Raw genomic sequence first — 15,124 nt, forward strand, 5'->3', positions numbered from 1 at the left:
AAGGAACAAGGATGGCCTGGAACTCTCGAGCCTTCTAGTTGAATTCCTAGATTTCTAGATTTCTAGATTTAATCTGAAATTTCAGTGAGAATCATCTTTATCATTTAATCCTTCTGCAGTATTTTAAATTATGTTTCACACATTATGGTTTTTTGGATAATATGGACTAGAATTTTCTCTTTTAACTATATTTTACAAATTGTACTGGGGAAAGCTTCAGGCACACAAGCCCAAATTTGTAGCTGATGCCTTGTGTCCCGGAAGCCACAGATGATCCAGAAACCAAGGCTATAGGAATGTGTTTGCTTCAGTCTTGTTCAAGTTTTTAGACATTGTATAAGATGTATATGCATGTATGAGTTAAAGTATACAGCTGCCACAACTGGAAACTAGGATTAATGTCCTGGGCACAAATGATCCTGATGCAGGATAGACTTAGAAGTGCTGATGGATATATTGTCTCATCTCTTTATTCCTCTGGACTCCAAATCGTAATGAGAAACTCTTCTCCCTGTAGCCTATGTACACTTGGCTTCTCCTCTAAGACTCACATGGGCAGGTGCTCTCATTCAGTAGCATGGCTTTCCAAATGCTCTGGGGAAAGTTGTGAATTTGACTTATGTTTGGCATTTCAGATGTGGTATGGTTGTGTATGCAGGTGGCCATGAATTGACAGACCTTTTACCCCATTAACCATTTAACATAAGCCCAGCTTGCTTGTGCATGTCTCTAAATCATTGCATAGTACTCACAGACAGGGATCTCACAGGTCCTTCTTAGCCCTTCCCAGGAGAGATCAATCTGTTGAAAGGACAATTAGACTGGGTTGGGCCTATGACATTGACTCAATATTTTCTTAAAAGGCCTGAAAACTTGATCCTTATCTATTCCCTGAAACAAAACTCTGGTCAGACTGTATGCTCCTGAATAACCCTTCTGACTAGGCACACAATTAAGAAGAACAGAGATTGGTATCCTATGGGATAAAGGTTAATTTTTTCCTCTGTGGTTGCTTACAAAGGGAGTCTACATGCTGGAGAGTGATGGACTTTTGGCCTTAGACCATGAGATTGGATAACTGTGCAGACTGGATACTCCATTATTTCCAGAGCATGGGCTCTGGCCTTCTGATTCATACAATGTGTGAAAAATAGGGATTTCCAAAATTTAGCCTGAAATTATGTCCCCTAAATCTTTCTCCAGGTTCCTTCTGACTGAATATCTGTTAGGATGAGCACCTACAACCCTCCCACACTGGAGCAGCTGGCACTGGAGATGCTGGTGAGGAATGATGCCATAGACTTCTCTGATCTGGAATACCTGCCCATTATGCTCTTCCCACCACTCTTCATAGAGGCATTCAATAGGAAACGCACAGAGTTATTGAAGGCAACGGTGGCAGCCTGGCCCTTTTCCTACCTCCCTGTGGGACCATTACTGAAATCTGCTGATGTGGAGATGATGCAAGCTGTGCTGGATGGCATAGATCTACTGATGACCCAGAATGTTCCTCCCAGGTAGGCAAGAGCCAAAACAGCTACAGGGAATAGGGTTAGTGGTAAGACACATGAGGGCAGAAAGACTGTGATCAAACAGGACAGAGAATAATGATGTCATTGACATGGGGATTTGTGGAAATACTATTCAAGGGTGAAAGCTGATCTAAGTGAAACTCATAGTGGACAGCTCAGGAGTACTAGTAGCCCTAGTAGGATGAGCCTTTCCCTGGCTTTCCTACAGACACTAGATATGAAAGAGACACAAGTCAAGAGCAACTCAATGGAGGGAAGTGGGTCATGTCTCCAGATGTGTCAGGAGCCATAATGGGTAAATAAAGCTAATAATTAGCAGGTGATCATCCTGGAATGGCTTGCCTTGGATTATTATATAATCTGCAACAAGTGAGCCCTTATTCAGCAAGGCTGTAAGGGACTTATATGAAGAAAGCTTCCTGCTATTGATATGCTTTTTCTATTATTAGAATTAAACATATCTAACAATCACTAAGCAATAGCACACCTCTTTGGAGCAGATATCTGCAGATCCACGAAGATGTACTGTCTTGGGTTGATGCTATATAGACAAATAGATGACTTCTTAAGTCTTGTTGGTGATCTTATAAGAATTCCTAAATTTATATAAATGATTATTATTAAGCTCTTTTGTAGTGGGACTGCTATTGAGTCCCTTTCTGATAGTCAAACTGCAATGAGATCTCTGCCTGTCTTCCATGTGTCATTAGTTGCTCTTAGATAGTAACCAGACTTTCTCCAACTCAGAGCACATTCCAAGAGGTTGTAAAACAATTAACCAAAGGTCACTAATAGGAAACTCATGATTTAGTATAAGTGCTAGGACAGAAGATATAATGTTGCCTGGGTTTATCTATACAAATCTTCATTAATTTCTTAGTTATAGTTTTAAACCTTCAGTGAACCTGTTGAGGTAGACAAGTGATAGATGTTTAACCAGATAATTACTACTAATGGATATGCATGTGAACATTCTCTGTTGTAAACTCTATTTCAATTTCTGATTTGATTTTTGGTGTGAACTTGTGATGAACTTTGTAATATGTGATCATGTGCTCTGAAAGATGTAGAAGTTCTGAAATACAAAGACAAAAAGTAGTAGTAGTAGTAGCAGCTCTAAGTGTCTTTTTCTTCCTGAGACCTCAGACTAGCAGGCATAAGTTAGAGACCAGCAGTTCCCTCTGAGACAGAACAAAGGCCACATTGCCTTATCCTCTGCTGTTAGGCTACAGGTGTCAATCACCTAAGCCTGCAGTTTTCTACCCTCAGAAGAAGTTTCCTACTCTGTGCCTTTGCCACTACCTTCATGCATATAGTGCAGTGTCCTTGACAGCCTGGTATGAAGTGTTATGTTGGCACTGAAGTTAGACAAGTGGGACACAAGCTGACTCCATATTGGTTCCTGTTTTAAATTATGAAACTTTACGTATTTCCATCACAGAAGGAGGAAGCTACAAGTGTTAGACTTGAGAGATGTGCATCAGGATTTCTGGGATGCATGGGCTGGAAGAGAAGATGGAGCGTGCTCACCAGATACTTTGAGAAAGAAGCAAGGCCCAGAGAGTCTTCCTACTTATGCATTGACAAAACGATTGCAGGTGGTCACTTACCTGAACCTCTACTACTCTTTGGAAGAAGACCAAAAGTGCTTGCTCCAGTGGGCCAAGAAGAACGGTGACTCTTTGCAGCTAATCTGTCAGAAGATGACAATTTGTGTCTTCCCCATGGAGATTATTAAGGAGGTCTTGAATATTTTCCAGCCAATCTATATTGAGGAATTGGAAATATGCACACCTGAGGTACTGCCATTCCTAAGTTTATTTCCACATTTCCTTGGCCAGATGAGAAATATTACCAAATTCAATCTACATCAAATTGACTTCCAGTATAATCCCCTGGAGATTACCAGGGAGGTGTGTAACACTAAAATCAGAAGGGATATAAACACCTTGAAACCATGCACCTATGAGATCCTGTCTTTCCTACGTTTCTATCCACATTGCATTGACATGATGACAGATATTGTGAAATACTATCTACATGGATTTGATTCCAAATATACTGTTGTGGATACAGTGACAGATGTAAAAAAGTGTTCTGCAGAATTCTTTTCTCAGCTTGCCAAACTCGACCATCTCCAGAGTCTCTATTTGAATTGTTCCTTCATTCCCAATGACAACATGGAAATTTTGTTCAGGTAAGGAAGGATAGTGAACTGTTTCTGTTCTGGCAGAAAAACTTTCCTTTTACTAGGAACATGAGTGAACACCTGAGGTATGCCAGTCACAAAGGTTGTTACAATGACAGAATCATTACATTGTCGAAGTATGGAATGTTTGTTTTTAACTGAATTCACTTGGTTCATTCCTATTCCTTTAGCTGAGTCTGAGCTGGGGTAGGAGATATTGAGATAGCAGCCTTGCAAAAAGGTCCATAGTGTGGGTCAGATGCAGTAAGTGTGCTTTGCATATTCATTTTTGGGATCCAGGCAAAGGTAATGGAAGGAAACAGGACAGAGCAGAGAGCCCTGAGCTAGAGAGGCTCCACACTTGCCCTCTAGAAAGATATACAAGTACAGGAACCAGTTTGTTCCTCTATTGGAGTCTATCAGCCTCTAATTCTCCCTAAATGGAAGGATACTTTGAACACAAGTTGGGACTAAGTAGATAAGAAGTTTGTGACACTGGGGTGGGGATCATCAGAGTCAAGTGTAGAACCATGAAATCAAGGATGATGAGTGTGGAGATAGCAGCAACAAGAATAAACTGTGTAGGACACAGGACAGGATGTTGCCAGAACCTCCCTGTGCTAATCCTTTCTAGGTATGCTCTTCTGGCATGATGAGGCAAGCTGTAGTTCTTTGACAGAGTGAGTATGGAGAGTTGCAGATCTGTGGTCTGAGCCCATCCCACAGGATTGTAATATGCCTCAGTAGACAATGCTATGAGCAGACACCAACATGCTGTGTTTCCAGGGTGGACATTCAACAAAAGCACAGATTGACTACATATGTAGCTTCTCTGTCAATCTTACTAGTGTCCTCCAGCAACATGAGTTAGAACCAATGTCTTGTTTATACTCTAGATGTCTGAAGAGCCCTTGGAGTCCTTGTCTATGTCTTTCTGCCGACTCTCGATGTCAGACCTGGAACACATGTCAAAGTGTCAGAGCCTCTATCAACTGAAACAACTGCACTTCAATGCTGTAGTGTTTTCTGAGTCATGTTTCAAGAGTCTCCGAATTCTCCTAGAGAATGTATCTGAAACTCTGCAGAGTCTGCAGTTTGAGCACTGCAGGATGAAGGACTCTCATCTCAAAGTCCTCTTGCCAGCCCTGAGCCAGTGCTCACAGCTCAACAGTATTAATTTTTACTATAACGACTTCTCCACTCCTGTACTGAAGGACCTTCTGCAATGCATGGCCAATCTGAACAACTTGACTGTAGAGGTGTACCCTGCCCCAAAAGAGTGCTATGATCCCCTGGGTGATGTTGTGGTGGAGAGGTTTTTTCAACTGTGTCCTGAGCTGCTACAAATGCTCATGTCCAAAAGGCAGCCCCAAAAATTCATGTTTGCTACAGCCACCTGCCCTCATTGTTTGGGATGCTGTGTCTATGACAGGGTTCCCAGCCCTTGCCTTTGTTGGCAGGTAATAGAAGATTGATTCTGGATGCTGAGACATGAAATCTGAAGGAGGACATTTACCACAGAATCCCTGAATTCATGGCTTTAGATGCAATAAAATCAAACCAATGTTCACTGGATTGAGACCTTGGGTGATTTGATATGAAGGACAATAGAATAGTAGGAACAGGGTCTTGTGAAATCAGAAAGACAGTTCTGCATGTCTAAATATGCCTCCATCAGGACAGGATCCACACTGGCTTCCCCATTTTGTAAATATAAGGCCAGTCTATGAACTGATTGGTCTCCTCTTGTGTGCTACCCATGTCATTGACCTCAGTTTTATGTTTGTGCTGTTCTATGACCTCCTGGTATATGATCAAGGAAATTATCATTGGAGCCTTGTTGGTCACAAAATGTATTAAAGTCAATTATGGCATTATGTTCTACCCTTTACTTCCCAATGTTGTCTCCTTTGTTACTTGCACAGTACTGTCAAACTAATTGTGAAGGGCTCTTAAAACCAGTCTGTATACTGAACCATCCTTGGAATGGGATGTGATTGTGAGCACAGAGGCTTTCCTACACAAGACTGTGCAAGTGAACACATTCTAGAAACAGGGTGTGGGGTTGTTGTTAGAACTTATGTTCCATCAGTGCTCACAGCAATGGGCTATTATGGGATTCCCTATGAACATAGGGCATCATGGTCCATCAAATTATTGCAGTTTTATCAGTGAAAGTGTCATCCGACAACACACCTTATTCAGCACTAGTAGAATGCATACTGTCCTCCAATCCACTAGAAGATGAACCCTCTACTGATCTGGTCATTCACAGAAATGTAGAGAAAGAATGAGCAAGCCTGTCATGTCTCAGGCATATCTGGGATTCCTCTTCTCCATGCCATGCCAGTGTTCTTTAAGACAATGTAGTTAGTTCAGCAAGAAGTCCCCTACGGAGATTCATTCTGCATCTCCTGTATCATTACCTCTGGGTTCAGCCTAGGTCAAGACTGTTTTCTCAACCTTGGACCTCTGCCTCAGCAGTTCAGAGCACACACAGAGAGACACATTGTGTTTTAGGCTGTGTTATCGAGAAGATACCAGCCTATAGAGTAAACTCATCCTCTACTTCCAGCCAAATGAGTACCTGGTTTTCAGTTGGTATGCTACCTCAAATAGGGTACCTTACATTCAGGAGAGATGGCCCAGCAGATAGTGATTTCTACACTTTTAGACAATATAGGATCTTTTCTAGTACCTGAAGACTCCCATCCATCTAGCTGTCTGTAACTCTTCTCCCATTGGGTCCTATGCTCATTTCTTAACCCCTATATGATGCACATAAGTGCATGCTGGTGAAACATACACTTATATTTAAACAAATACACCTACAATAAATATTCACAGTTAAAAATTACTTTTTAGCACCAAACAACCAATTGGTTATCTTCCCTACAAAAATCCAACTCTTCTCTTCCTTGCTTTTCAGTATTCTACAGTTCTTTGTGTAGGGCTGAGACCCTAAAGCATTGTCTCTGTCTAGTTTGCTATGTTCACTGGTGTCATGCTTGTTCAGCTCCTATAAGTTCAACTGTGTTTTTCAAGCTTTGCCTATAGCTTTTCCCACTACTAGTAGATGCAATCTCACAGCACATTCACTGGTTCTCTAGAGCTTACAGTCCTCTTTCCACATCTTCAGCAATGATCTCTGTGTATTTTGCAGATGTACCCTTTGGTATTGATGTCCATAATTCTGCATCATCATTGGTTGTGGTGTTCTGTAGGGGTCTCTGCATCTTGAAAAGAGAAGTCTCATTTATGTTGGGTAGAGACTCTAAACATCAGTGGGTATAAGGGCAGATGTTTGTAGAGTGTTGTTAGGGATTATGCTTGTTTACTACACAAGTGCTTGTAGAATCTCCTAAATTGTCACCTCTGAAAACACACATGTATCTCTTAGTTGGAGTTTTATTGATGTGAAGAAACACCAGGATCAAGGCAACTCTTATAAAGGGAAACAATTCATTGGGGCTGCCTTACGGTTTCAGAGGTTTAGTTCATTGTTGCCATGGCAGAACTCATGGTGGCATGCTGGCAGACATGGTATTGAAGACAAAGCTGAGATTTCTATATCTAGACCCACAGGCAGCCTAAAGAATTAGCCACTAGGTCTGGCTTGAGTTTTGGAAACTGCAAATCCCACTCTGAAGTCACACTACTCATGCAACAGGGCCACACCCACATCTATTCCAAAAAGGTCATGTCTTCAATAATTCCATGCACTATGAGTCTATGGGGGCCATTTTCAGGCATCCATGGTATGAGTAGCTTCATACAGACTTAATAGATTATATTCAGGAATATATGTGTGTGTGTGTGTGTCTGTGTGTGTGTGTGTGTGTGTGTGTATTACATATACAAGTAAACACTTATGCTTGCAATAATAATTAGCTATTGTAGATAGGGGTTGCATGTTTGTTGGAGGTATAACTTGGAGACACTGGTCTTGTTGAAGGTGTAACCTGGATATGCTTGTCTTGTTGGAGATTAGCCTAGAGACTGGAGCTACACTCTGATTTTGTTGGGTGGGTGGCAAATTGAAAAGTAATAGTAAGTGCCAGCCTGTTTGTTTACCTGAGTTGAAACTTAGGTCAGGTCTTCTAAAACAGAGTCTGAACTTAAAATATTTGGCCTAAAGTGCATGGCACCCCATTGGTAATGCAGACATAGAGCCCAGGAAAATATTTCCTTCTCTCCTCCTTCCATCCCTCCATTTCTTCTTCTCTTTCTTTGTTTTGTATTGATATTTTAAGAGATAGTTTCTCTGATTAGTCCTGTGTATTCTGGAACTCCCTCTCTTGTTCATGCTAAGCATGAATTCAGTGATCCTCCTGCCTCTGCTTTCTGAGCACTTGGATTGAAGGTGTGCCAGCACCTGTTCCCAGTCCCTTCCTTAGTATCAGTCACCACAGATGATTGCCACAGCCACCAGAACAGGCCCTTAATTCTGATAGACTCTTTGTTTTGACAGGGACACAGGACAATGGGTCATAATATATTTGGATTCATGTTCCTCTCTTTCAACAACAGACTACAGATAGTGCTGCATCTTACACAGAATTCCAGATAAGTGACAGGATGTGAACGATCTCCTTTGTAATCCTACGCCATAGTGGAAAGCTAAGGCAGAAGGATGATTGAAAGATAGATGTCATCTTACTTGGAGTTCTGGGTAGACATACGGTATACTTGTGATCCTCTGTGAAAAGAAAATCAAAAATCATTAAATTTTAAAAAATCAAGAATTTAGTCTCTGGAGAGATGCCATGAAGGTCCCTCTGACAATATAGTCAGATAAGTTTCTCTTCCCCCTTGAGACATGATTCAATCAATTTAAATAATACCAAAACATTTTCAGACTGCAGTTTGTGTGGTTGGGAGCTGGTGTTGGGGCCCTGGACAGTTGATCTGCATCAGTTGTGCATAAATGTCTGGTCAAAACTTTGAGATCCCCAGTGGGAATGGATTGTGGAGAGCAGTGGCTATAATATGATGGGACTGGGGGGAATGTGTGATTTGTTTGGTAACTGTGAGATTGCCCAGGGTGCCCTCCAAAACTTTCATGGCTTCATTTTTGTTTAACTGATCATTTGATACCAATGGAAAATAGGGGCATAGGGTAAAGAGAGAACCAGGCATTGTCTTAATTGTGACTCTGCCCTTGGGTGATTGTGACTTCTTTGATTTGGGTGATAAAAGATTTCCCAAGCCTTAGCCATGAATTTCATTCTTTTCTAGGAGCCTACACAAGATTCTGGACACTGACAAACTATCAGAATGAGTTTCTCAGCTCAGCTCTCACTTCTGCAGGAAGGAAGGCAGTGGTTCCTGACTGAAGTGACCTTGACCATCTCAGCTCTGGAGTACCTGAGAACTGAGTCTTCCCACCACTCTTCAAGGAGACCTTCACAGGCAGACAGAATAATCTTGTTGAGGCAATGATGGGAGACTGGCCCTTTCACTGTCTCACTTGGGGACCTCACACATGGAGACTTGGAAGGTTGTGCTGGATGCACTGGATGTTTCCATTATACAGAACACTTAACCCAGGTAGGCAAAACCCAGCTAATGGTACACAAAGATTAAGTGACAGGACAAGTAGAAACAGAGAAACTGGGGTCCCATGTACACAGGGATTATCTCACTGATCCAGCTTGGAACAGTGCAGAGTCATCACTGCTTAAAGTACCTTCAGCAAAAGTCAGTCAGACTTGGAGGGCAGCACAGTTCATATTTAGCCACAGAGGAGTGAGGCTGTCTCAGCTCCTCCAGACACAGTAGAATCAGGCAGGACTTAATGGAAGCAGAGTAGAGGGTAGTAAAACAGAGTTATATGCAAGAGAAGCAAAGGGCCCATCCTGGACATGGTACCAGAACTTGATGTCTTGGAGAGAAAGCATAGTACTTTCTCTAAGATGAAGGATAAGACAAAGACAAAACAATAGCAGACTCATGATGGACTTGTCCCAGATCCTGAGAACTTGAACAATGTAACTCTTCTAAACTGGTGTCAATCCTGTGACCAAAACTCTCCAAGTACATTTATCTTTTCCAAGGTGCTTGAACACCCCCTTGGAGTCCTTATCCATCACTCACTGTCATCTGTCACAGAAAGACTTTAGTCATATATCCCTGAGCCTGGACCTCCATCAACTACTGCTCTTGAACCTCAGTCTTGTGATCATATACCATTTAAGTACTGGGACACCCTAGGTTCTTCTGAAGAAAGCTGCAGCCACTCTGAAGATCCTAGCCTTGGAAGGCTGTAGGATGAAAGTCTCCCAGTACAGTGCTGTCCTGCATGCCTTTACTCAGAGCATCCAGCTCTCTAAGATCATTTTCTATGACGATGAGAGCACCACAGCTATCCTTCAGAACACTTTCCACCACACCTTAAATAGAATCAGCTCACTTTGGAGCTGTAATTTACCTCTTGAGTGTGCTATTATAACATAGGGTTTGAACTTGGAGAAAAATTGGCCTGATTTTGTCCTCAGTTCTTGGATCTTCTAAGGGACATAAGGCACTGCAAGTCTGTCTGCTTTCCTCTTGATTCATGTATTGTGTGTTATGACTAGATACCAGATTTGTGTTCTTAGGCAAGGAAGGGGCAGGGTTACTCTAAGCACTGTGATGTGAAGTCCACAGGAATGTTGTCTTGTCAAGCAGACACAAAATGTGGAAAACAGGAGATTCCAAGGGATCACGTGAGTTAAAAGTCAAACAATATATACTTTATCTAAAAGAAGCTCCTCAAAACCCAGGTTAGTGAAATTCTCCACATTAAATGGTGTCTTTCTCTTTCTTTCGCCTTCATTTCTTAATTCCAGAGTATGAACTGCTGAGTGATGCAGCCTGACTTCCTTGTTGGCCATTATCCTGACCACCTGTTTAAGGTCTTTGGATACTGCATTTGAAGGAAAAATCACTGAACTTTCTGATCTGTGAGGGTGGGTCCCAAGAACATTTGGATTCAAATATGTTGGAACCAAGTTCTGGGCACAAAGCCTGATCTTGTGCACTATATTAACACATTCCAATAAAACTAAAAGTACTAAGTAGACAAACTCATGAAGACTGAAACAGTTTGGTATGGAATGATGAATGGATTTAGGAAAAAGTCAAGAAAGAAAGAACAAAAGAAAGAAAGAAAAAAATTCCTGAAACTAAAGAAAAATGAGAAGACACCATTTTCTGGGATGTTGAAAGCAGTCTGATAAGGGCAATTTGTAGCTTTCAGTTTTGGCATTTAAAAATTATACACACAGACACACAGACACACACACACACACGTATGTGTATGTATTTTTGTATTTTTTTCAGCAACTTGATGTTCTTGTCATACAGATTATTGACTTGCTTGCTTGGAGTGATACCAAGATGATTTATATTATTTTTGGCTATTGCAAAGTGTATTATTTCCCTAATTTCCTTCTTACCCCATTTATCATTTGTATAAAAATAGGTTACTGATTTATTTGAGTTAATTTTATATCCAGCCACTTTGCTGGAGTTGTTTATCAGCTGTAGGAGTTCTCTGGTAGAATTTTTTAGAGTAGCATATATATATACTATCCTATCATACACACAACGTTATACCTTGACTTCTTTTCCAATTTGTATCTCCTTGATTTAATTTTGTTGTCCAACTTCTCTAGCTATAACTTTGAGTGCTATACAGAATAGTTAGGTAGAGAGTGGGCCATGCATTGCTGAGTTTGAGGCCTACCTGGTCTACAGAATGTGTTTTAAGACATCATAGGATACACAGAGAATCTCAGCCTTGAAAATAAAATAAAAAATAAGTGAAATTAATAAAATCAAAACAAATAAAACAATACCAAACATAAACAAATGTAAGTGGTATGTTTTAGGAATGATAATGAAAATTGACACAACCTTGGCCCAACTATGTCAAGGAAACCAATAGTAGACCCTGAATAACAAGATATGATGTCAACAGGTATTGAAGACTGTAACAGTCAGAAGAGAAATTGAAAGTGTTATAATATTCTAAGATTGACTGTATATCACTTATTTAAAAACCTGTACTCCATGAATTTGGAAAACATAGGGAAATACATAAATTCTGAGATTCAGCCAAACCAACAAATTTAAGCCAACTAGAAGTCAACAGCCTGCTAATGGTGGTGGCACATACCTTTAATCCCAGAACTCCTGAGGGACAGCTAGACAGATTTCCATGTAAGTTCAAGGCTAGCCTGGTCTACTTACTGAGTTCCAGAATAGCCAGGGCTACACAGAAAAACCCAGTCTCAAATAAACCAATACTAATGAACAAAAAACAAAGAAGTCATCAACATCAATTTAAAAAGAACAATAACACATGAGGAAACTGATGAAGTAATCAAAATTCTTGATGCTAAAGAAATCCAACCCAGATGGATGTACAGCAGAATTCTACCAGACTCAAGGGAGTCTCAGTTCTATAGTCAACTTGGAGTTTATTTTTTTCTTTTCTTATCTTTTTTTTGGTGTGTGGTAGAGCTTGGAGACAGGGTTTCTCTGTGTATCCTTGGCTATCTTGGAGTTTGCTCTGTAGACCAGGTTGACTTCTAATTCACAGAGATCCACCTATCTCTGCCTATTCTGTGATGGGATTAAAGGTCTCCCATCAAACACACCCAGAACTAGCCAATTCTTGCTACAGAGAAGATAGAGGAGGAGGAGGAGGAGGAGGAGGAGGAGGAGGAGGAGGAGGAGGAGGAGGAGGAGGAGAAGGAGGAGAAGGAGGAGAAGGAGGAGAAGGAGGAGAAGGAGGAGAAGGAGGAGAAGGAGGAGAAGGAGGAGAAGGAGGAGAAGGAGGAGAAGGAGGAGAAGGAGGAGAAGGAGGAGAAGGAGGAGAAGGAGGAGAAGGAGGAAGAGGAGGAGAAGGAGGAAGAGGAGGAGGGAAGGGGGAGCAGAAGGAGGGGAGGGGGAGGAGGAGGAGGAAAGGAAGAAGAAGAAGAAGAAGAGGAGGAGGAGGAGGAGGAGGAGGAGGAGGAAGAGGGGGAAGGGGAAGGGGAAGGGGAAGGGGAAAGGGAAAAGGAAGGGGAAGGGGAAGGGCAAGAAGAGGAGGAGGAGGAGAAGGGAAGGGGGAGCAGAAGGAGGGGAGGGGGAGGAGGAAAGAAAGAAAGAAAGAAGAAGAGGAGGAGGAGGAGGACTCATTGATCCACTCTACTGTTGCTGCTCTTCTTAGAGATCATCTCACAGTACTGACATCTCAATACACTGGGGTCTTCCCCTGAAATTAGGTTTCACCAATAGCCTCTTATATGGTCTCTTCATGGTGCTAAGCCTCAAATTCTTTACATAATCCCTTCAGTCCTGGAACATCAATAAAAGCTAAAGATGCACCTTCACCAATGACCTTCCCAAGGCCTCTCATGGGGCCAAGCCTCAGCTTTGCCTTATGGCTCCTTCAGGCTTTCAAAACCAATATTAATTGGGTGCCTTGTACACATTACCTAGGTTTTCATCACCACTAATTCTTCACTAATTCTTTAGCTCTAGCTAACTAGCTTTAATTGTTTTTTTTGTTGGGGGGAGGGGGGGGGTTCGAGACAGGGTTTCTCTGTGTCCTGGCTGTGCTTTAATTGTTCTTGTAGTCTCCTTCTCGTCTTGACTGTAAAGCCAGAGCAAAATGGCCAAACCTGCCAAGTTCTGCTGCTTACAGGAGCTGAAATTTGTTATATCATTGTATTACTGGCTTTGGCATTTCCAACTGTTTCATTGCCTCCTAAGTTTGGCTGTCCTAGATCTTGCTCTGTAGATTGACCTTGAACTCACAGATCTCCAGACTAGTCTCTGGGGATTAAAGGTGTGTACCACCATTCCTGGATTTAATGTTTTCTTGACCCAGATCTTGCTCTGTCTCAGGCTGGCCTTGAACTCAGAGATCTGCTTGGCTTCCTCTCCTGGGATTAAAGGTGTGTAGCACAATCCCTGGATCAAATTTAGTTGGTAAAAATCTTGCCCCAAGGTTACCACTCCCTTAATTCAATTAAATATTCTTGAACACATGTTTCAGCTCCATTTGACTCCTTGAGGCCCCATTACTACCCCAAATCTATAATTTATATTTTTTCTTTCTAAGCTTGCTTATTCAAAACATGCTTCATAAGACTTAACCAGAGAACAAAGACTATGACCTACATTTCTTTTTATTAAAGATTTATTTTATTTATATGAGTACACTATAGATGTCTTCAGACACACCAGAAAGGGGCATCAGATCCCATTCCAGATGCTTGTGAGCCACCATGTGGTTGCTGGGAATTGAACTCAGGACCTCTGGAAAAGCAATCAGTGCTCTTAACCTCTGAGCCATCTCTCCAGAGGCATGATGGACATTTCTGGGACTTCCTTCCTGAATTCAATTAATCTGAGTCTCTTCAATTTAGCCACAGGCAAACTCTTCAGATAGAGCAAAGAAGAAATATGTTCTTCACCAAAATAGTGCAAAACAGTCTCTATACCCTATACTGAAGTTCTTCTCCACTAAAACCTTTTAGGCCTCTTTCACACTTACAACATACTCATGTATTTTTGTTTGTTTGTTTGTTTGAGTTTGGATTTTAATTGTTGTCCTTGTTTTGAGACAAAACCTCACTATTTAATCTTTGGATAATCTAGAACTGAAGTCACACTCAAGTACATGATCACAGTAATTAACACATTAAAATAAATACGCAAATACAGACATTAAAACCACAAACTAATTGTATCAATACATAAACAAGTGCATATAGATACACACACAAGAGCGGTTAATCAAGCAAAAGTCACCATCCTGACTTCTAGTTCCATGATTCATTTCACCCTAAAAGGTCTGATTCAATCAACCAACAGTATTAAAAAAAAAAAAAAAAAAAATGGATCTTTAACAGGAATGAGTGGTTGGAGATTCAATGGACCAATGAGATAGAAGGTGTGGAAGGGAGGTGGGATTACTTAGGGAGGGATGAGGCAGAAGGTGTATAAAAGTCTGAGGAAGCCAAGCCGACTGCCAGATTTCTGAACCTTGGAATTGCTGCCTGTTCGTGCTGGGAATAGGAGCCCTGTAGCCAGTGTCCACATCACTTAAGGAATTTACAACCATAAGGAGGCTTCTTGCTTGCTGGAATAGCCTTATCCCATCCAGGATATACCATCCAGGTATGAATTCATTTCCTATTTATAATAATTTTATAAAAACTGATAGACTTCAGTTTTTGGGTTGGTTTGGTTTGGTTTGGTTTGGTTTGGTTTGGTTTTTCGAGACAGGGTTTCTCTGTGTAGCACTGGCTGTCCTGGAACTCCCTCTGTAGACCCGACTGGCCTCGAACTCAGAAATCTGCCCGCCTTTTAGACTTCCGTTTTAATGAGAAATGGGATTGCATGGGAATTTCCTTGTTTTATTTTT

At 41.3% G+C, this 15,124-nt stretch overlaps 1 protein-coding gene across 1 annotated transcript; it reads left to right on the top strand.

Moving 5' to 3' along the window:
* The first annotated feature begins 1,230 nt into the window (after positions 1-1,230).
* Positions 1,231-5,195, top strand: LOC117708714 (PRAME family member 12-like). The gene is given in 5 exon segments (XM_034502591.1): positions 1,231-1,517; positions 2,977-3,416; positions 3,588-3,729; positions 3,980-3,990; positions 4,627-5,195. Coding segments are annotated over 5 exon segments (1,449 nt in total).
* The last annotated feature ends 9,929 nt before the right edge of the window (positions 5,196-15,124 follow it).

Source organism: Arvicanthis niloticus, chromosome 5 (genome assembly GCF_011762505.2).
Source record: "Arvicanthis niloticus isolate mArvNil1 chromosome 5, mArvNil1.pat.X, whole genome shotgun sequence".
NCBI classification, from domain to species: domain Eukaryota; kingdom Metazoa; phylum Chordata; class Mammalia; order Rodentia; family Muridae; genus Arvicanthis; species Arvicanthis niloticus.